The sequence below is a fragment of the Dendrobates tinctorius genome, unplaced genomic scaffold (assembly GCF_039654945.1).
Source record: "Dendrobates tinctorius isolate UK_male_01 unplaced genomic scaffold, ASM3965494v1 ptg000086l, whole genome shotgun sequence".
In the NCBI taxonomy this organism is placed as follows: Eukaryota; Metazoa; Chordata; class Amphibia; order Anura; family Dendrobatidae; genus Dendrobates; species Dendrobates tinctorius.
Genome location: NW_027361754.1, coordinates 65,354,605 through 65,372,219, shown reverse-complemented (window position 1 = coordinate 65,372,219; position 17,615 = coordinate 65,354,605). Strand labels below are relative to the sequence as shown.

The window sequence follows — 17,615 nt, the reverse complement described above, 5'->3', positions numbered from 1 at the left end:
CTCTTGAACTACCCGTATTTCGTCAATTTTTTCTTTTGGAACAAAAAAAAAAACTTGATTCCTGCAGTTGCTCGTTGCAAAAGTTGAATAAATCCAACGGGGTCAGTATTTGGTTTTCAGTTGGGCGTTGAAGACTGGCACGAGCTGCCAACCTCTTTGCTGTCCCTCCAATCCCATCACAGGGCGACTTTCCATGACTGGTACTAAAAAAATTCCATTCAGCGCTGATATTGAAATCAGCATTGTGGTGGCACAAGTTGAGAAAATTTTTGAAATTTTTGCACTGGGCTGCAGATCCATCGCTGAAGTAGTGGATATGACAAATCCCATAGATGAGAGTCTTGAGATACTCCACAATTACTGTTAAGAAAGTGTGGACTGCAACTGTGTCATGTCGTGAGCAATCATTGATTATGCACAAGCTGATGTTCTGCGCAGCTTCACCATTTAACTCCTTGAGGTAAATTACAAATGGGTGTACTGTAGCTTGACTATTTTCCCAGTAGAAACCTTCAATGGCATCTTGAATAATAAATGAGTAATTTTCAGCAAAGTCCATAAGGATCACAAGCTCTCCAGGTCTCAGATTTTCCTTCAACGATTTCAGATAGCAACTTTGATGCTTGGCGATGTAGTGATGGCTACAAAGTTTAGAAATTTTCAAAACCAATTCTTCAATGAAATCTTCTATAGTCAGTTGTTTGGTATCAAGCGTGTCTCCATCAGTGTGAATCCATTATTTGAACTCAATAATATCTTCAGGGTCACTGATGACAAACACATTGACTAGAAATTCTTTTAAAACTTCAGGACCCGGGCATTTATCACAACGGCCAAGCATACAGTCCTTGGATTCAATTCCACAGACCATTTTGCATATGAGCTCTTTGTAGTCATCATTGATTGGGCATGCTGCAAGAATTAGTTTGACATTTTGGTGAAGTGTACACACACAAACGGAATGTGTTCCAGCAGATCCAACGGTTACGCACCACTTTGGCCGAAGCTCACAAAACTTGTAAAATCCAATTTCAGGGCCATTCCGATCCCGATAGGCAACAAACATTTCCCTCATATTGCTCAGTAATAGTCGCTTTTGCATCTGCTTTTTTTCTCCTGCTATTCGCACTGATACATAGTCTTTTTTACCAGGGCACATTCGACTGAATTCATCATCCTTTAAAAATGCCTGCACCTTTTTCTTCACTTCCTCAGAAACTTTCTTGCCACACTTGATTCTAGGTAAGGCTAAGATCCCATGTTCACATTTAAGCTTTCGAGCTTGTTTGACCATTCGTTCAGAGACACCGAATTCGTCTGATATAGCTTTAATGGACCAACTCTTGGGTGCCAATGTCAAGATTTGGACCTTTTCTGCCCGACTGGACACCTGCAGCTTTTGCTTCAAATCTGCCAAAAGGTGATTGTAATCCAGACACATTTTGCACTGTGCTGTTTTTGTTTGCTCAATGTTTTTCGGCTCAAGCCCTCCAATTGAAGCAATCTTGCTAGAAAATGCATTTTGTCCCTGGCTTATCTTTCTCCTTGCATATCCAAGTGAATCCCACTGGCTTACCCGTGGATATTTCAGAGGAGAGATGCCAATGGATGTTAAGCTTGAATTTTGACTTTCAGGAGAACATCCCATTCCATCTGGATCTGATTCAGATTTCAGAGGAAACTGGATCAGCTGATTTTTTCCTGTTAGCAAATTCTTTTCGACATGATGCACACATCTTCTGGCCAGGCTTCACATCATTCTTTGTAAATTCGTTCAACTGGTCAGCTGCTAACAAATTGATAGCTCGCAAATTCTTTTTGGTGTTATGACCTTTCTTACCAAAAGGATTGCAACACGATTTTTGCAAATGCTCATATTTGGTCAAGAATGAAGCTTCATGGTGTAAACAGATTTGTGAATGTTCGTCAAAATTTAGTCCCACTCGTCGATGCAGCAACTTCTGTTCATCCAATCCAAAGCTTGTAAACAATTTCAACTCATCCTTGCTATGGGTGAATATCTTAAGGTGGCACTTCGAATTGTTCGCAAGGCCGATAGAGCACTGGGCTGATTCTTCATCAATTTCATTCTCCATCGCTAAAAAATAAATAATATATGCATTAAAATGTAACAATAGTCAATAACTTTTCATAAATAAAAAGGTTTATAGGTTTTTGATTATAATAGACATTGCTAGCAACAATACAACTCTGTAACATATGATAAGAATCTGAAAATCAAACACAAAATCAATGCATTACGCGCATAAATAACACGATGTTCAGTTGGATTTTTCTTTTCTTAAACTGAGAGACTCCAAAAAAAAAAACAATGATCCTTGTAGAGAAAAATGTGCTCTTTCTAATGATATCAGAATTAATATATTTTAGGGGTACCCTTTTTGAGAAATTTGACCTAAAAATAGGTAAAATTCGGATTTTTAACGTTTTTCATCAAATGTGGGTGTGAATATTTCCACAAATACATATGCTTTGACCGTGATATTGCAGCAATGCAAAGTCATGTAGATGTTTGGTGTACAGGGCAAAGCACCAGTTACTATTGGTTTTTGGTCTTGAGTTATATATGGGCAAAGTTTGGCATAAATTTTATACGACGCGTTTTACAAGCTACTTTGACACAAAATTGCGGCCGAAATATTGTTTTGTCATAGCCAGTAATAATTTTATCGTGTTTAGCAGCAAAAGGTGAGCTAGTATGCCAAATTTCAGCATCATAGCCAGTATAGAACTCTAATGGCTATGTGCCAAAGTTTGCAAAATCCTCTTAGCTGAAGCCGCAGGCTTGGTGGAACCTCCAGTGAAAGGTCAACAGTGCCCAATGTATTTGAGATCTGGCCCTAAAAATTTACAGAACCTCTTTTCAAACATACATGTACATCCTTACAAATTTTCAGCAAAATCGGAGAAGGTCGAGTGGGGACCACTGGTCCACTTGACATGGAATGACCCAGCTGGGAAATTTGAATCACCTGGCCTTTGCTAACGATGATAGTGAACAAGCCATATCCCTAACAGGCTAATTAAGGTCTGAGACCTTGGTCAAAGTTATCTGAGCACAAAAATCTGCAGGGGTGCCCAAACTATTGCATCACCCATTTTCCTTTTAGTAATTTTTAAAATGTAAAAAATAGCAATATATTGTTTTTCTCTAAAATACAAAAGAAATGTGTCATCTTTAACTTTGGCCCTTTTAGAGATCATTTAATCTTCAACTTAACTGTTCACAGTAACAGTAATTTTGACGACAGGTGCTCAAACTTTTACATGCCACTGTATTCTATCCATCAAGGAACATGTATGCATGAATGAGGCCATTAGGACATCTCATCGACCATAACATCACTGGTAAGATTTTTTTTTTAAGTGTGTGATATTTATGAAAAAAACTATAAAATGAAAATGACTCCGCTTTCCAGTTTTTACATTTAGGAATAAAACAAGGAGAAGATGAATACTAGCCACCGGCACAATGTGAAGGAGTTCGTTCTCCTTGGCTTGGACTCTTTTCCTAATGTGAGTATTGCCCTGTTCATCCTCCTACTCATCATCTATCTCCTTATACTGCTCGGCAATCTTCTCATCATAGTTACTGTTTATTTTGAAGCCCGTCTCCATTCAGCCATGTATTATTTTCTCAGTAAGTTATCTTTGGTGGACCTGTGCTATGCCTCCGTGACTGTCCCTAAGATGCTGGTGGACTTTCTATCAAAGAGAAACACCATCTCCCTCAACTCCTGCATCACGCAGCTCTTCTTCTTACACTTCTTTGCAGGAACTGAGTGCATTCTCCTTACCGTCATGGCCTATGACCGCTATGTCGCCATATGTAACCCCCTACGGTATTCTAGTATTATGAACAGGACCATGTGTTACTGGCTGGAAGCTGTGTGCTGGGCCGTAAGCTTTTTACACTCCATCATCCAGATAATATTAACCTGTCAACTGAAGTTCTGCGGCCCGAACACCATCGACCATTTCTTCTGTGACATCCACCCATTGTCTGTACTATCCTGCTCAGATATCTTTATCATCGAGATCGTATTTGTGGCCAACAGTGGCCTGATATCCGCACTGTGCTTTATCGTCTTACTCATCTCCTACATGGGGATTATCAGAACCATAGTAAACACTAAATATGAAGAAGGGATGGGCAAAGCCTTTTCTACTTGCGCCTCCCATCTCATTGTGGTCACCCTCTTCTTTGGACCTTGCGTCTTCATCTACTTGAGGCCTTCAGTGTCTTATGCTGCAGATAAAATGGTGTCGATATTTTACACAGTGCTGACACCTTTATTAAATCCGATTATATACACCCTAAGGAACCAGGAGGTAAAAGCTGCCATCAGGTCATTGTTCAAGAAAAAACTATGGCAGAAACAGTGACAAAATCCAAGGATGCTTTCACATGTTGTGTTCTAAGTGTGGATAAATATGAAGCAAATACCCCAATCTGGGATCGGGGGTGGAAAGGCTCATGTACCGTAGCCCTGATTGAGTATACTATTTTATCTAAATAAAGACAAGTTCTACAACTTTCTCATACACTTTTTATTCCAATTCTTAACTTGAAATTAAGTGTCTGCTGTCCGTGAATAAGGGCATGAAAATTCAAAGTTGGAAAATTGTGAAATTTTGAAAATTTTCGCCAAATTTCTGTTTTTTCCACAAATAAACGCAAGTTATATCAAAGAAATTTTACCACTAACATGAAGTGCAATATGTCACGAGAAAACAATGTCAGAATCACCGGGATCCATGGAAGCGTTCCAGAGTTATTACCTCATAAAGGGACAGTGGTCAGAATTGTAAAAATTGGCCCGGTCATGAACGTGCAAACCATCCTCGGGGGTAAAGGGGTTAGGTTTACCATCTTCTCCACATTTGTGCGCCGATTATCTCAGCCAGAGAATCAGATCAAACTTGGATCACAGTGTCATTACCATAATCGATCCTACTCTCTTAGAAGAGAGAATCATTACTTGTGTGACCCCGGCCTTAGGCTGGGGCTACATGGCGACGTGTCGCTCGACAAAAAACGTGGGCAACTTGTCAGCAACTTTTTTATAGCGTAAACCCCCCAAATCACAGATAAGTCACCTATGGCAGCTTGCATCAAAGTCTGTGGCATGTGAGTTGTGTGCGACAAAAAAACCCCACGCCTTAGGAAACATCTGTGTCGCAGGTGGTAACGCGACACTATGGGGACGCAGCAGTCTCTGCGTTTCCACGTCTGTGTGGTAATACATCGCAGCGTGCTCCATTGTGCTTCGCTTTACAGATGAGATTAGCGTATGCAATGTAACGCGCATGAATACATAGTGCCGTACACGGCACTAATCACACCTGCAATATGCAGAAGTGACTGACCGGCCCAAAGCGGTCTGAACACGACCTAAAGGGGTACTCCGGCTCCGTTTCTGTCCATGTCGTGCACCTGAAATATTAAATGAATTATCCTAGGAGAATTTACAAGTGCTCGAGCAAAAAATAAAAATGGCAGCCATAACCATAAAATGAAATTGGTATTAGCTCTAATAAGTCTGATTGTATTATATTATGGAATTGCCATGCATGCAGTTTCCCCATATAGTAAATAAAGGGGCTTTACATCCCATGATACAACTCTTTCTCTGATGCATCATTTTTCAGCCACACATACAATGAACTCCAGAGGGCGCTGTATCCATTTTCCTGTATTTTTTCCCATTACTATGTAATAGGCTACAGAAAGATGGCGCCGGCCTCGTTTGCTTCCGGGCACTCTGGATCCTCACACAGCCTATCCCCCAGCATTGCGCCTCAGGTTTTGTTCCAATCACTAGAGTGAAAGCTTTCTTTACCTTCCTGTCTCCTACGCAAGACTCTCGGCGCCATTTTGTCGGAGACCAGGACATCGTCGGACTGCAGACTATCACAGTAAGGAAGCCCCGTCATATCTAACGTTATATCACCCCGCATTGTGTCATTGTGTCTGGGGGGTGGACACGGCACGTCCTGGTGTGTGCCCCCTTGGGGCAGAGACAGATCATAGTATTTCTGTGCATTCCCTTGAATCAGCCATCACTATGGCCAGTGTGTGGTCTGAACACAGCCCTGTATATTTGGGGTGAGCCCCTTTACGTCCCACGGCAGTAATCATATTGATTAAAAAAATGTGGAAAACCCCTGTCAGACTGCGCTATATCTGTACCCAAAAGGGCGACCACCTATACCGACGCCCCCAACCCCCTCACCATTTCCCTTTATACGCTTTCATTATCTTTCCTCCCTCTTCTCCCTAGAGCCGTAACATTTTAATTTTTAAATGTTTTAATTCACCTAAAAATATGAGGCCCCCGCCCCTCCGGGGACAAGTTGTAGTTTACACTGGAAAACAGCAAAAAAAATTCTAGTAGTGTGAAATGGTGAAAAAAGTACAAAAAAAAAATCTTCGCAGCTCGTGCCAATTACGGGGGTAACCGGCATATGCCGGCTGTGTGCTACAGCCAGGAATGGTGCGGGCACAGCACCCGAGCCTGCGCCGTCCATGTGCGTCCCCACTGAGATGTACATGTACGGTAGGGTGCACAGAGGAATTAATGATGCCTGATGTAACCGTGAACTAACGCCAACAAAACTGGGCTGTTAGTTATTTCTTGCCATCATTTATCAGATAAGATAAAGAGTTCTTATTGTATTAGTGCGGGCAATAATACACACTACAATAACACTTTGTTTTTGTTTTCTTTACATTTTGCTACTTACTTTTGGGAAATAGGAAGGATGATTTCAACATATATAAATGTATTATTTTCTATCTATTTGTTTTATTTAAAATATATAAAATATAGGATATGTGTATGTAAACATAATTTTTTAACATTTTGCTACTTTTGGTAAAAAGGAGGGATGATTTCAACATATACGGTAAATAAGTGTGTGTGTGTGTATATATATATATACTAGATGGTGGCCCGATTCTAACGCATCGGGTATTCTAGAATATATATGGAGTTTATTTTTGAAGATTTAATAATAATAATAATAATAATAATAATAATAATGCAATAATGCACCCCCCAATCCTGATATGTATGGTTCTCTCACCCCCAATCCTGATATGTATGGTTCTCTCACCCCCAATCCTGATATGTATGGTTCTCTTACCCCCAATCCTGATATGTATGGTTCTCTCACCCCCAATCCTGATATGCATGCTACCCCTCAACCCCCTATCCTGGTATGCATGGTCCCCTGACCCCCAATCCTGGAATGCATGGTCCTCTCACCCCCGAATCCTGGTAAGCATGGTCCTCTCACCCCCCAATCCTGGTATGCATGGTCCTCTCACCTCGCTTTCCTGGTATGCATGGTCCTCTTACTCCCCTTTCGGGGTATGCTTGGTCCCCTCAACCCCCAATCCTGGAATGCATGGTCCTCTCACCCCCAAATCCTGGTATGTATGGTTCTCTCACCCCCCAATCCTGGTATGCATGGTATCCTCACCCCCCTTTCCTGGTATGCATGGTCTCCTCACCCCCCTATCCTGGTATGCATGGTCCCCTCACCCCCCAGTCCTGGTATGCATGGTCCCCTCACCCCCCTTTCCTGGTATGCATGGTCCCCTCACCCCCCTTTCCTGGTATGCATGGTCCTCTCACCCCCCAATCCTGGTATGCATGGTCCTCTCACCCCCCAATCCTGGTATGCATGGTATCCTCACCTCCCTTTCCTGGTATGCATGGTATCACCTCCCTTTCCTGGTATGCATGGTCCCCTCACCCCCCTTTCCTGGTATGCATGGTCCCCTCACCCCCCTTTCCTGATATGCGCGGTCCCCTCACCTCCCAATCCTGGTATGCGCGATCCCCTCACCCCCCTTTTCTGGTATGCATGGTCCCCTCTAGCATGTAAAAAAATATTAAAAAATAAAAAAAAGTTATTCTCACCTTCCGACGGCCTCCTGTCTTCTTTCCACGCGCCCGACCTCGCGTTCCCAGTAATGCTTTGCGGCTTAGACCGCTTATGACGTCGGTCTTCTTTCTCGCTCTCGCGAGAGTGACGACTGTCTTCTTTCTCGCTCTCGCGAGAGTGACGTCATCAGCAGTCTAAGCCGCAAAGCATTACTGGGAACGCGAGGCCGGGCGTGTGGAAAGAAGACAGGAGGCCGTCGGAAGGTGAGAATAAACTTTTTTTAAATTTTAATTCTCTTTTTTACAGATTAAGACCTGCGCCCGATTGAGCACTGCGCCTGCCGCGACCAATCAGCGGCAGGCGCAGCTTAGGCTGGTTTCACATTAGCGTTGAAACAACGCTGCGCACTGCATCGGTAAGCCCCGCCCCGATCCGGCTCCCTGCCCGCCCCATCCGGGATCACCGCCTACTTTCGCATTTGCACGCATGCGATTGGCGCACCCTATCTTTAGCATAGGGTGCGCAGATCATGCGCTGCCAGTGTGAAAGTAGCGTGCTGCGCACTTTTGACGGTGCGCCGTGCGCGCCGAAATGCAACATGCTGCACAGTACAGACCAAAAGTTTGGACACCTCCTCATTCAAAGAGTTTTCTTTATTTTCATGACTATGAAAATTGTAGATTCAGGCTGAAGGCATCAAAACTATGAATTAACACATGTGGAATTATATAATTAACAAAAAAGTGTGAAACAACTGAAAATACATCTTATATTCTAGGTTCTTCAAAGTAGCCACCTTTTGCTTTGATTACTGCTTTGCACACTCTTGGCATTCTGTTGATGAGCTTCAAGAGGTAGTCACCAGAAATGGTCTTCCAACAGTCTTGAAAGAGTTCCCAGAGATGCTTAGCACTTGTTGGCCCTTTTGCCTTCATTCTGCAGTCCAGCTCACCCCGAACCATCTCGATTGGGTTCAGGTCTGGTGACTGTGGAGGCCAGGTCATCTGGCGTAGCACCCCATCACTCTCCTTCTTGGTCAAATAGCCCTTACACAGCCTGTGGAAAAATAAATGATGGTCCAACTAAACGCAAACCGGATGGAATAGCATGCCGCTGCAAGATGCTGTGGTAGCCATGCTGGTTCAGTATGCCTTCAATTTTGAATAAATCCCCAACAGTGTCACCAGCAAAGCACCCCCACACCATCACACCTCCTCCTCCATGCTTCACGGTGGGAACCAGGCATGTAGAGTCCATGCGTTCACCTTTTCTGCGTCGCACAAAGACATGGTGGTTGGAACCAAAGATCTCAAATTTGGACTCATCAGACCAAAGCACAGATTTCCACTGGTCTAATGTCCATTCCTTGTGTTCTTTAGCCCAGGGGTCCCCAACCGCCGGTCCGCGGCCCAGCACCGGGCCGCTGCAGTGCCCTTGCCGGTCCGCGGACACAAGGGGAGCCAGGGGCGGTCAGTGGCGTAGCGGGGGCTGGGGCGGCGCGCAGCAGCTCTTAGCGGCGGGCAGGGAGTGATCCAAGCAGCTCCGCTGCCTGCAAGAGGGAATAGCAGGAGCGGAGCTGCAAGGACCCGTCCAGCTTCCTGCCCGCCGCCCGCGCTTCCTGTCTCTGACTGACACAGAGAGGAGCGCGCCGCTGCTGTGTCAGTGCGAGGAAGCGCGGGCGGCGGACAGGTGAGAGAGGTGGTGTCTGTGTGTATATGTATGTCTGTCTGTGTGTGTGTGTGTGTATAATGTGTGTACATGTATGTCTGTGTGTGTGTGTGTATAATGTGTGTACATGTATGTCTGTGTGTGTTGGTCTGTGTTTGTGTAGCCTGGCCCTGGAGGAGATGGGGACATGAGGAGAAGGCCATGAGGGGAGTGATGGGGTGAAGGCAATGATGGGGAGAAGGGAGTGATGGGGTGAAGGCAATGATGGGGAGAGGGGAGTGATGGGGTGAAGGCAATGATGGGGAGAAGGGAGTGATGGGGTGAAAGCAATGATGGGGAGACAGCAGTGATGGGGTGAAGGCAATGATGGAGAGACAGCAGTGATGGGGTGAAGGCAATGATGGGGAGACAGCAGTGATGGGGTGAAGGCAATGATGGGGAGACAGCAGTGATGGGGTGAAGGCAATGATGGAGAGATGGCAGTGATGGGGTGAAGGCAATGATGGAGAGATGGCAGTGATGGGGTGAAGGCAATGATGGGGAGAGGGGAATGATGGGGTGAAGGCAATGATGGGGAGACAGCAGTGATGGGGAGAAGGCAATGATGGGGAGAAGGGAGTGATGGGGTGAAGGCAATGATGGGGAGAAGGGGGTGATGGAGCACTTATTCAAAACCTATGGTGAGTTGAGTCACATTATAAATGTTATTTAATTATAAGTATGCACTGCTACACTACAACCGTGTCCATAGCCCCGCCCCCTTATGACCAAAGCCCCGCCCCTGCCACACCTCCATCCCCGCCCTGCCGGGCCATGGAAGAATGGTCTTGCTTGAAACCGGTCCCCGGTGCAAAAAAGGTTGGGGACCACTGCTTTAGCCCAAACAAGTCTCTTCTGCTTGTTGCCTGTCCTTAGCAGTGGTTTCCTAGCAGCTATTTTACCATGAAGGCCTGCTGCACAAAGTCTCCTCTTAACAGTTGTTGTAGAGATGTGTCTGCTGCTAGAACTCTGTGTGGCATTGACCTGGTCTCTAATCTGAGCTGCTGTTAACCTGCGATTTCTGAGGCTGGTGACTCGGATGAACTTATCCTCCGCAGCAGAGGTGACTCTTGGTCTTCCTTTCCTGGGGCGGTCCTCATGTGAGCAAGTTTCTTTGTAGCGCTTGATGGTTTTTGACACTGCACTTGGGGACACTTTCAAAGTTTTTTCAAAGTAATGATGGCCACTCGTTTTTCTTTACTTAGCTGCTTTTTTCGTGCCATAATACAAATTCTAACAGTCTATTCAGTAGGACTATCAGCTGTGTATCCACCAGACTTCTGCACAACACAACTGATGGTTCCAACCCAATTTATAAGGCAATAAATCCCACTTATTAAACCTGCCAGGGCACACCTGTGAAGTGAAAACCATTTCCGGTGACTACCTCTTGAAGCTCATCAAGAGAATGCCAAGAGTGTGCAAAGCAGTTATCAAAGCAAAAGGTGGCTACTTTGAAGAACCTAGAATATAATACATTTTTTCCGATGTTTCACACTTTTTTGTTAATTATATAATTCCACATGTGTTAATTCATAGTTTTGATGCCTTCAGAGTGAATCTACAATTTTCATAGTCATGAAAATAAAGAAAACTCTTTGATTGAGAAGGTGTGTCCAAACTTTTGGTCTGTACTGTGTGTGTGTGTATATATATATATATATATATATATATATATATATATATATGTAACACATTTCATTTATATTTCAAAAAAATAGTATATGTGTGTATAGATATATATATATATATATATACTGTGTATATATAATATATATATATTGTGGTGTAGTAACCACTGTGTCCGCTAGGGGGCGCTGTGTGGAGTTTCCAGGGAAAAGGATGAATGGCAGAATATTGAATGGCCGTTAGGTATCTCAAAGTGGGTGGCTTTGAGATGGAGACTTATGTGTGTGTGATCAGCAAGGTCTTTGCTGAGATGTTGATTTAATATGAAATAGGGAGAAGTCTCCAGGTAACTAGAGAGTTGGGGGGGTCTGGTTACCTACAAACCCACCCAGGGGGTGTGTTTAAAAAACGGTTGTAAAGAGTGTGAAAATGCCTGAAGGACCTGTGATGAGGTCAGAGTCATGTGACCCAGTGGGCGTGGCTATGAACGATATAATGTGACCAGGGTGAGACACAAGTGGTGAATGCAGGGACCTGGTTGGTCCAGTGTGGAAGGTCCCGTGCGCAGGATTGTCTCCTGGCTAACAGCCTGTGTGTGTAATGGCTGCCAGAGAGTTCCCTGGAGGGATATGGACGTCTGCAGCCTGAATGAAGGAACCATATGGAGACCCTGACGTGGGTGAGATAAATAAGGCTAGAAAGCCTCCTAAGCATAACCTGTATAATCACAGGCTTAGCAGAGGGAAGCTCTGTAATGGACGCTATGCTGTGATGAACTTTGTGTTGATTGCTTTGGATTGTGCTACGGCTATGAACTGTATAGTGCTGCTGTGGCTCTATGATGGTGAATAAACCGCAAGGACTATGTTCTGAGTCTATGGAAAACCTGTGCTGGATCTGGTTTTGTTCGCTGCCTAGCGAGGATCCCCTAAGTAAATGACAGCGCTACCTCACAATATATATATATATATATATATATATATATATATATATATATATTACACTTTTATTGTACCCCCTTAGATTTCTATTATTGTTTTGTATTGTATTGTGCATCTGATGATCTCCTATGAAGCTCAGCCTATGGAATTTGTCGCCAAGCTTTTGTCGCCTAATCTCAGAGAAGAGAACCCGAAAGGAAAGGCAGCCACACAAGCCCATATATATAGGAAACGTAACAAGCTTTATTGAAATGAATGAGCGAGACTAGAACAGCAGAGATCGCCTCAGCCCAACATCTGTATGAATAACATGACCTGTATATGTGTCATGTATACTCCACATAGCAGTATTCTCCTTACAGGTGTTCGGCTGAGGGGGATCTCTGATGTTCTATTCTCCCATTCATTTGTATTGCTTTTGTCTAATTGTGCATCTCAATAAAGTTTGTTACGCTTTCTCAATATGGGCTTGTGTAGCTTTCTTTCCTTTTGGGTTCCCTTGAATTTTGAAAGTGTCCTCACATACATTTGTTTGGCATTATATAGGTTTACATTTCTAATCTGAGAACAGCATGGTGTAGGGGGGAAAAAGACCTTGATTCTAGTGATGCGTCACTTACTGGGCTGCTTGTTGTAGTTTTCATAAAATCTGTGTTTTATCAGCAGGAGATTATCACTACTGGCCTAGGCGTCACTGCCTCTTGGTCCAATCACACCCCCAGCACTGATTAGCAGCTTTCTGCCTATGCACTGTGTCTACAGAAAGCTGCCAATCAGTGGTGTGGTCGGGGTTATACAGATCTCAGCAGTTAAAAAGTGATTCAATCAAAACTACAAACCCAGCAAGTGACATATCGCTGGAACCAGGGTCTAAGCCCCTACATCATGCTAACTCCCACTGATTTTCTTACAATTAAAAGGGCAGTATAATATAAAAAATGTTGTAAATCTAAAGTCATGGCGAGTCCGTTTTTTGTATCTGTGCTTTATTTGATATCAAATTTGCAGCTGATAGACTCCTTTTTACTCCTTGATGACATAGGGCGTACATATACGTCCTACGTCTGGTGCGGGTTTATGGAGTGGAATCAAGAGCAGCGCCCGTAAGAGCCAGTACCTGCCCCTAACCGCAGCAATCGGATCTAGCTTTGATCATTGCAGTCTCTGACCGTTTTGAAATGGTTCCTATGGGCGGCATCTGTTTCGCCCCCGCGATCGCGAGCTACCATGGCTGCTTTGGGCCTACTGAAAGCCCCCTTCACTGTCATTTTTGTACTCCTTGTGAAGCCCAACTACAATTCTAATAGAAGTTTGTTAAAGGGTTATTACCATCTTCATTAATGTATATTGTTAGATAGTGTTTGAAAAAACAACCACTTTTGCAATTTTCTTCTTTTTAAAATTTTCAGTTATTTTTGAGATGTTAATACTTTTCTTTTCAGCTTGTTGCCTAGGAGACCAACCACTGCTGGTACTTTGATTGTAAGCACTGCGCTGTGTCTGGCCAGGATTAGGAGGTAACAGCGTGATCTAGTGATCTTGGCCAGCTTTAAAACAGTGCTTACAAGCTCAATAAAAAAGACTTGTAATCTCTATGCATGTTCTACTGTCTAGCCGAGATGCTCGGTCTCCAAGGCAACGACCTGTAAACAAAAAAACTGTTAATATCTCAAGAATGGCTGTAAATATTAATAAGCTGTAAATTGTAACATTGCTTGTATTTGCAAGAACTATCAGACAATTTTCTTCTATGAAGGTGGGGAAAAAACCTTTAATTTCCAATTATACTATAATATTACAGGATAAGACACCAAGAAGACTCAAAAATAAGTAAAAAATGGTTGCAATTAAAAAAAAAAAAAAAAAAAAAATAATGACCAGAAGAATCATCTTGCCAGGCTATTTTTACTGGACATTGAATGCCATAAAACTGAAAAATGATGGCGGAGTTATGGTTTTCTTTTTATCATTTCACCCATTTTATAAAATTGTTCCTGTATTTCAGCACATCTAATGGTAAAGTGAATGGTTTCATTCAACATTACAGCTCATCCCGCAAAAAAAAAAAAAAAAAAAAAAAGAAATGTTATGTGGATGGAAAAATAGAAAAGTTATAGATCTTGGAAGAAGAGGAGGAAGAAAAATGAAAGTTCAAAACTTTAAATTTGCCTAATCATGGAGGGGTTAATTTTGTACAGTCCTGCAGCTTGAAATAGCAGGCATAGTCAGACGACCAGGAACCGTCATAGGATTATTATTATAGAAAACCACAAATGTACCAGCTTTAGGATTGTGAAGAATAGAGTTGAGCGCATTTGGTCGGGTTCCCTCTTATTCGGCAAGCTATAGCGCTTACTGAATAAGCTGCAGAGGGAACCTGTCTTTCTTGATCGCGCCAGCTGATCGGCGCCGCAGCTGTATGTGTCGCGTTTGTGTCACAGCACATGCATGGAGAGCCCAACACACAGGCTATCCATGCATGTGCTTGATTGTCACACAGCTGCGACGATCCAGGGGCTGGTTGTTATACACCGGGGGTGAGGGGCAATGAGGCTGAATGTTATACACCGGGGAGGGTGAGGGGCCAAATGTTATGCACCGAGGGCAATTGTGCCGTATGTTATAAATTGGTGGCAGAGAGCCCAGATGTTATACACCAGGGGCGAGGGGCCGGATGTTATACACCAGGGGCGAGGGCCCAGATGTTACACACTGGGAGCGAGGGGCCAGATGTTACACACTGGGAGCGAGGGGCCAGATGTTACACACTGGGAGCGAGGGGCCAGATGTTACACACTGGGAGCGAGGGGCCAGATGTTACACACTGGGAGCGAGGGGCCAGATGTTACACACTGGGAGCGAGGGGCCAGATGTTACACACTGGGAGCGAGGGGACAGATGTTACACACTGGGAGCGAGGGGACAGATGTTACACACTGGGAGCGAGGGGACAGATGTTACACACTGGGAGGGAGGGGCCAGATGTTACACACTGGGAGGGAGGGGCCAGATGTTACACACTGGGAGCGAGGGGCCAGATGTTATACACCTGGGACAAGGGGCCAGATGTTATACACCGGCGGCGAGGGGCTAGATGTTGTTCACCAGGGGTGGGGGCCTGATCTTATACACCACGGGCAAGGGCCAGGTGTTGTACACCACAGGCGAGGTGGCCAAATGTTATACATGACGGGTGAGGGGCTAGATGTTATACACCACGGGCGATGGGCTAGATGTTATACACCATGGTCGAGGGGCCAGATTTTATACACTGGGAGCAGAGAGGCCAGATGTTATACACCGGGGGCGAGGGACCAGATGTTATACACCACAGACGAGGAGCCAGATGTTATACACTGGAAGCAGAGAGGCCAGATGTTATACACTGGAAGCAGAGAGGCCAGATGTTATACACTGGAAGCAGAGAGGCCAGATGTTATACACTGGGGGTGAGGGACCGGATTTTATACACCACGGTCAAGGGGCCAGTTGTTATACACCACGGTCGAGGAGCCAGATGTTATTCCCTGGAGCAGAGAGGCCAGATGTTACACACCAGGGGCGAGGGACCGGATGTTATATACTGGGGGCGTGGGGCCGTATGATATATACCTGGGGTGAGGGGACAGATGTTATATACTGGGGGTGAGGGGCCGGAAGTTATATACTGGGGGCGTGGGGCCTTATGCTATATACCTGGGGCCAGATGTACGCCAGGGGATGAGGGGCCAGATGTTATACACTGGAGACAGAGTGGCCAGATGTTATACATTGAGGATGAAGGACCGGATGTTATATACCGGGGGCGTGGGGCCGTATGCTATATACCTGGGGTGAGGAGACAGATGTTATATACTGGAGGCGAGGGGCCAGATGTTATATGCCAGCGGCGAGGGGCCAGATGTTATACGCCAGCGGCCAGATGTTATATACCTGGGGTGAGGGGCCAGATGTTATACACCGGAGGTGAGGGGCCAGATGTTATACACTGGGGGTGGGGGGCTTGATGTTATACACCATGGGCGAGGGGCCAGATGTTATACACCACGGGCGAGGGGCTAGATGTTATACACTACGGGCGAGGGGCTAGATGTTATACACCACGGGCGAGGGGCTAGATGTTATACACTACGGGCGAGAGGCTAGATGTTATACACTACGGGCGAGGGGCTAGATGTTATACACCATGGTCGAGGGGCCAGATTTTATACACTGGGAGCAGAGAGGGCAGATGTTTTACACTGGTGGCGAGGGACCGGATGTTATACACCATGGTCAAGGGGCCAGATGTTATACACCACGGTCGAGGAGCCAGATGTTATTCCCTGGAGCAGAGGCCAGATTTTACACACCAGGGGCGAGGGACCGGATGTTATATACTGTGGGCGTGGGGCTGTATGCTATATACCTGGGGCAAGGGGCCGGATGTTATATACCGGGGGGGGGGGCAAGGGGCCGGATGTTATATACCTGGGGCGAGGGGCCAGATGTTATACGCCGGGGGACGAGGGGCCAGATGTTATACATCAAGGATGAAGGACCGGATGTTATACACCGGGGGCGTGGGGCCGTATGCCCTATTCCTGGAGTGAGGGGACAGATGTTATATACTGGAGGCGAGGGGGCCAGATGTTATACGCTGGGGAGCTAGGGGCCAGATGTTATATACCTGGGGCGAGGGGCCAGATGTTATATACCTGGGGCGAGGGGCCAGATGTTATATGCCGGGGGCGAGGGGACAGATGTTATATACCTGGGGTGAGGGGCCAGATGTTATATACCTGGGGCGAGGGGCTAGATGTTATATGCCGGGGGCGAGGGGACAGATGTTATATGACACATGCAGTTGAGCTGTAGAAAGTGTGTCTTTGTAATAACCTTGATTTTGGCGCTTGACATTTGTGTTTTTCATTGAATCTAGTGAATGTGGTTGGTGCTGATAGCAGCCATACACTAGAACGTAACACGGACTGATCCCGAGGCCATACAATGTTCCATCACGTGAGTAAAACCAATCTCCATTCGCAGAAGAATATTTATCAACGACCTATCCGCTTCCCTGATTTTTCTGTATTAGTAAATCATTGTGTTCCCCGTTAAATAACAATTTTTTTATTCTGCCTCAACATTGTACAATTCCACTGTTGTTGTTCCTGAAACGTATGAATAAATCAACAGCTGTGTGTTACTATTCCTAGTCAATAAAGTATGTGCATATGAACTGACGGGTGCAGGTAGAGTCACGCTCTGCAGGGACACATTCTTTGGAGACAGGTAATGGTAATGCCCATTAGTTAAAGGGCTTGTCCAGTGTATATTCAATTAGGAATAGGATCATGAACAGATACTCAGCTACTGGACATCTGCCGTTCATTACCATTTGTGATCGCTACTAGTCTCCGCACATCATCATTCAGGGGT

The 17,615-nt window shown here is 44.9% G+C and overlaps 2 protein-coding genes across 3 annotated transcripts in view; both read left to right on the top strand.

The window, feature by feature from the left end:
• Positions 1 to 3,471: 3,471 nt before the first annotated feature.
• Positions 3,472 to 4,407, top strand: LOC141098085 (olfactory receptor 4Q3-like). Its single transcript, XM_073585660.1, has one exon. The coding sequence runs from the start codon at positions 3,472 to 3,474 to the stop codon at positions 4,405 to 4,407; it is 936 nt and encodes a 311-aa protein (XP_073441761.1).
• A 1,386-nt stretch (positions 4,408 to 5,793) lies between these two features.
• LOC141097960 (zinc finger protein 90-like) overlaps positions 5,794 to 17,615 on the top strand; it is a 29,871-nt gene continuing 18,049 nt past the window's right edge. Inside the window, exons 1-2 of one of the 2 annotated variants that reach the window (XM_073585509.1) lie at positions 5,794 to 5,940; positions 17,116 to 17,195. In XM_073585509.1, the coding sequence (XP_073441610.1) occupies positions 17,184 to 17,195 (12 nt within the window). In that variant the 5' untranslated portion in view covers positions 5,794 to 5,940; positions 17,116 to 17,183. Of the gene's footprint in view, positions 5,941 to 11,457; positions 11,933 to 17,115; positions 17,196 to 17,615 lie in introns of those variants that run through there. The other variant, XM_073585510.1, reaches the window with a different exon arrangement.

Bases quoted from the DNA above. Each gene is read 5' to 3' on its own strand.
- LOC141098085 (XM_073585660.1), top strand. From the start codon at position 3,472: ATGAATACTAGCCACCGGCACAATGTGAAGGAGTTCGTTCTCCTTGGC.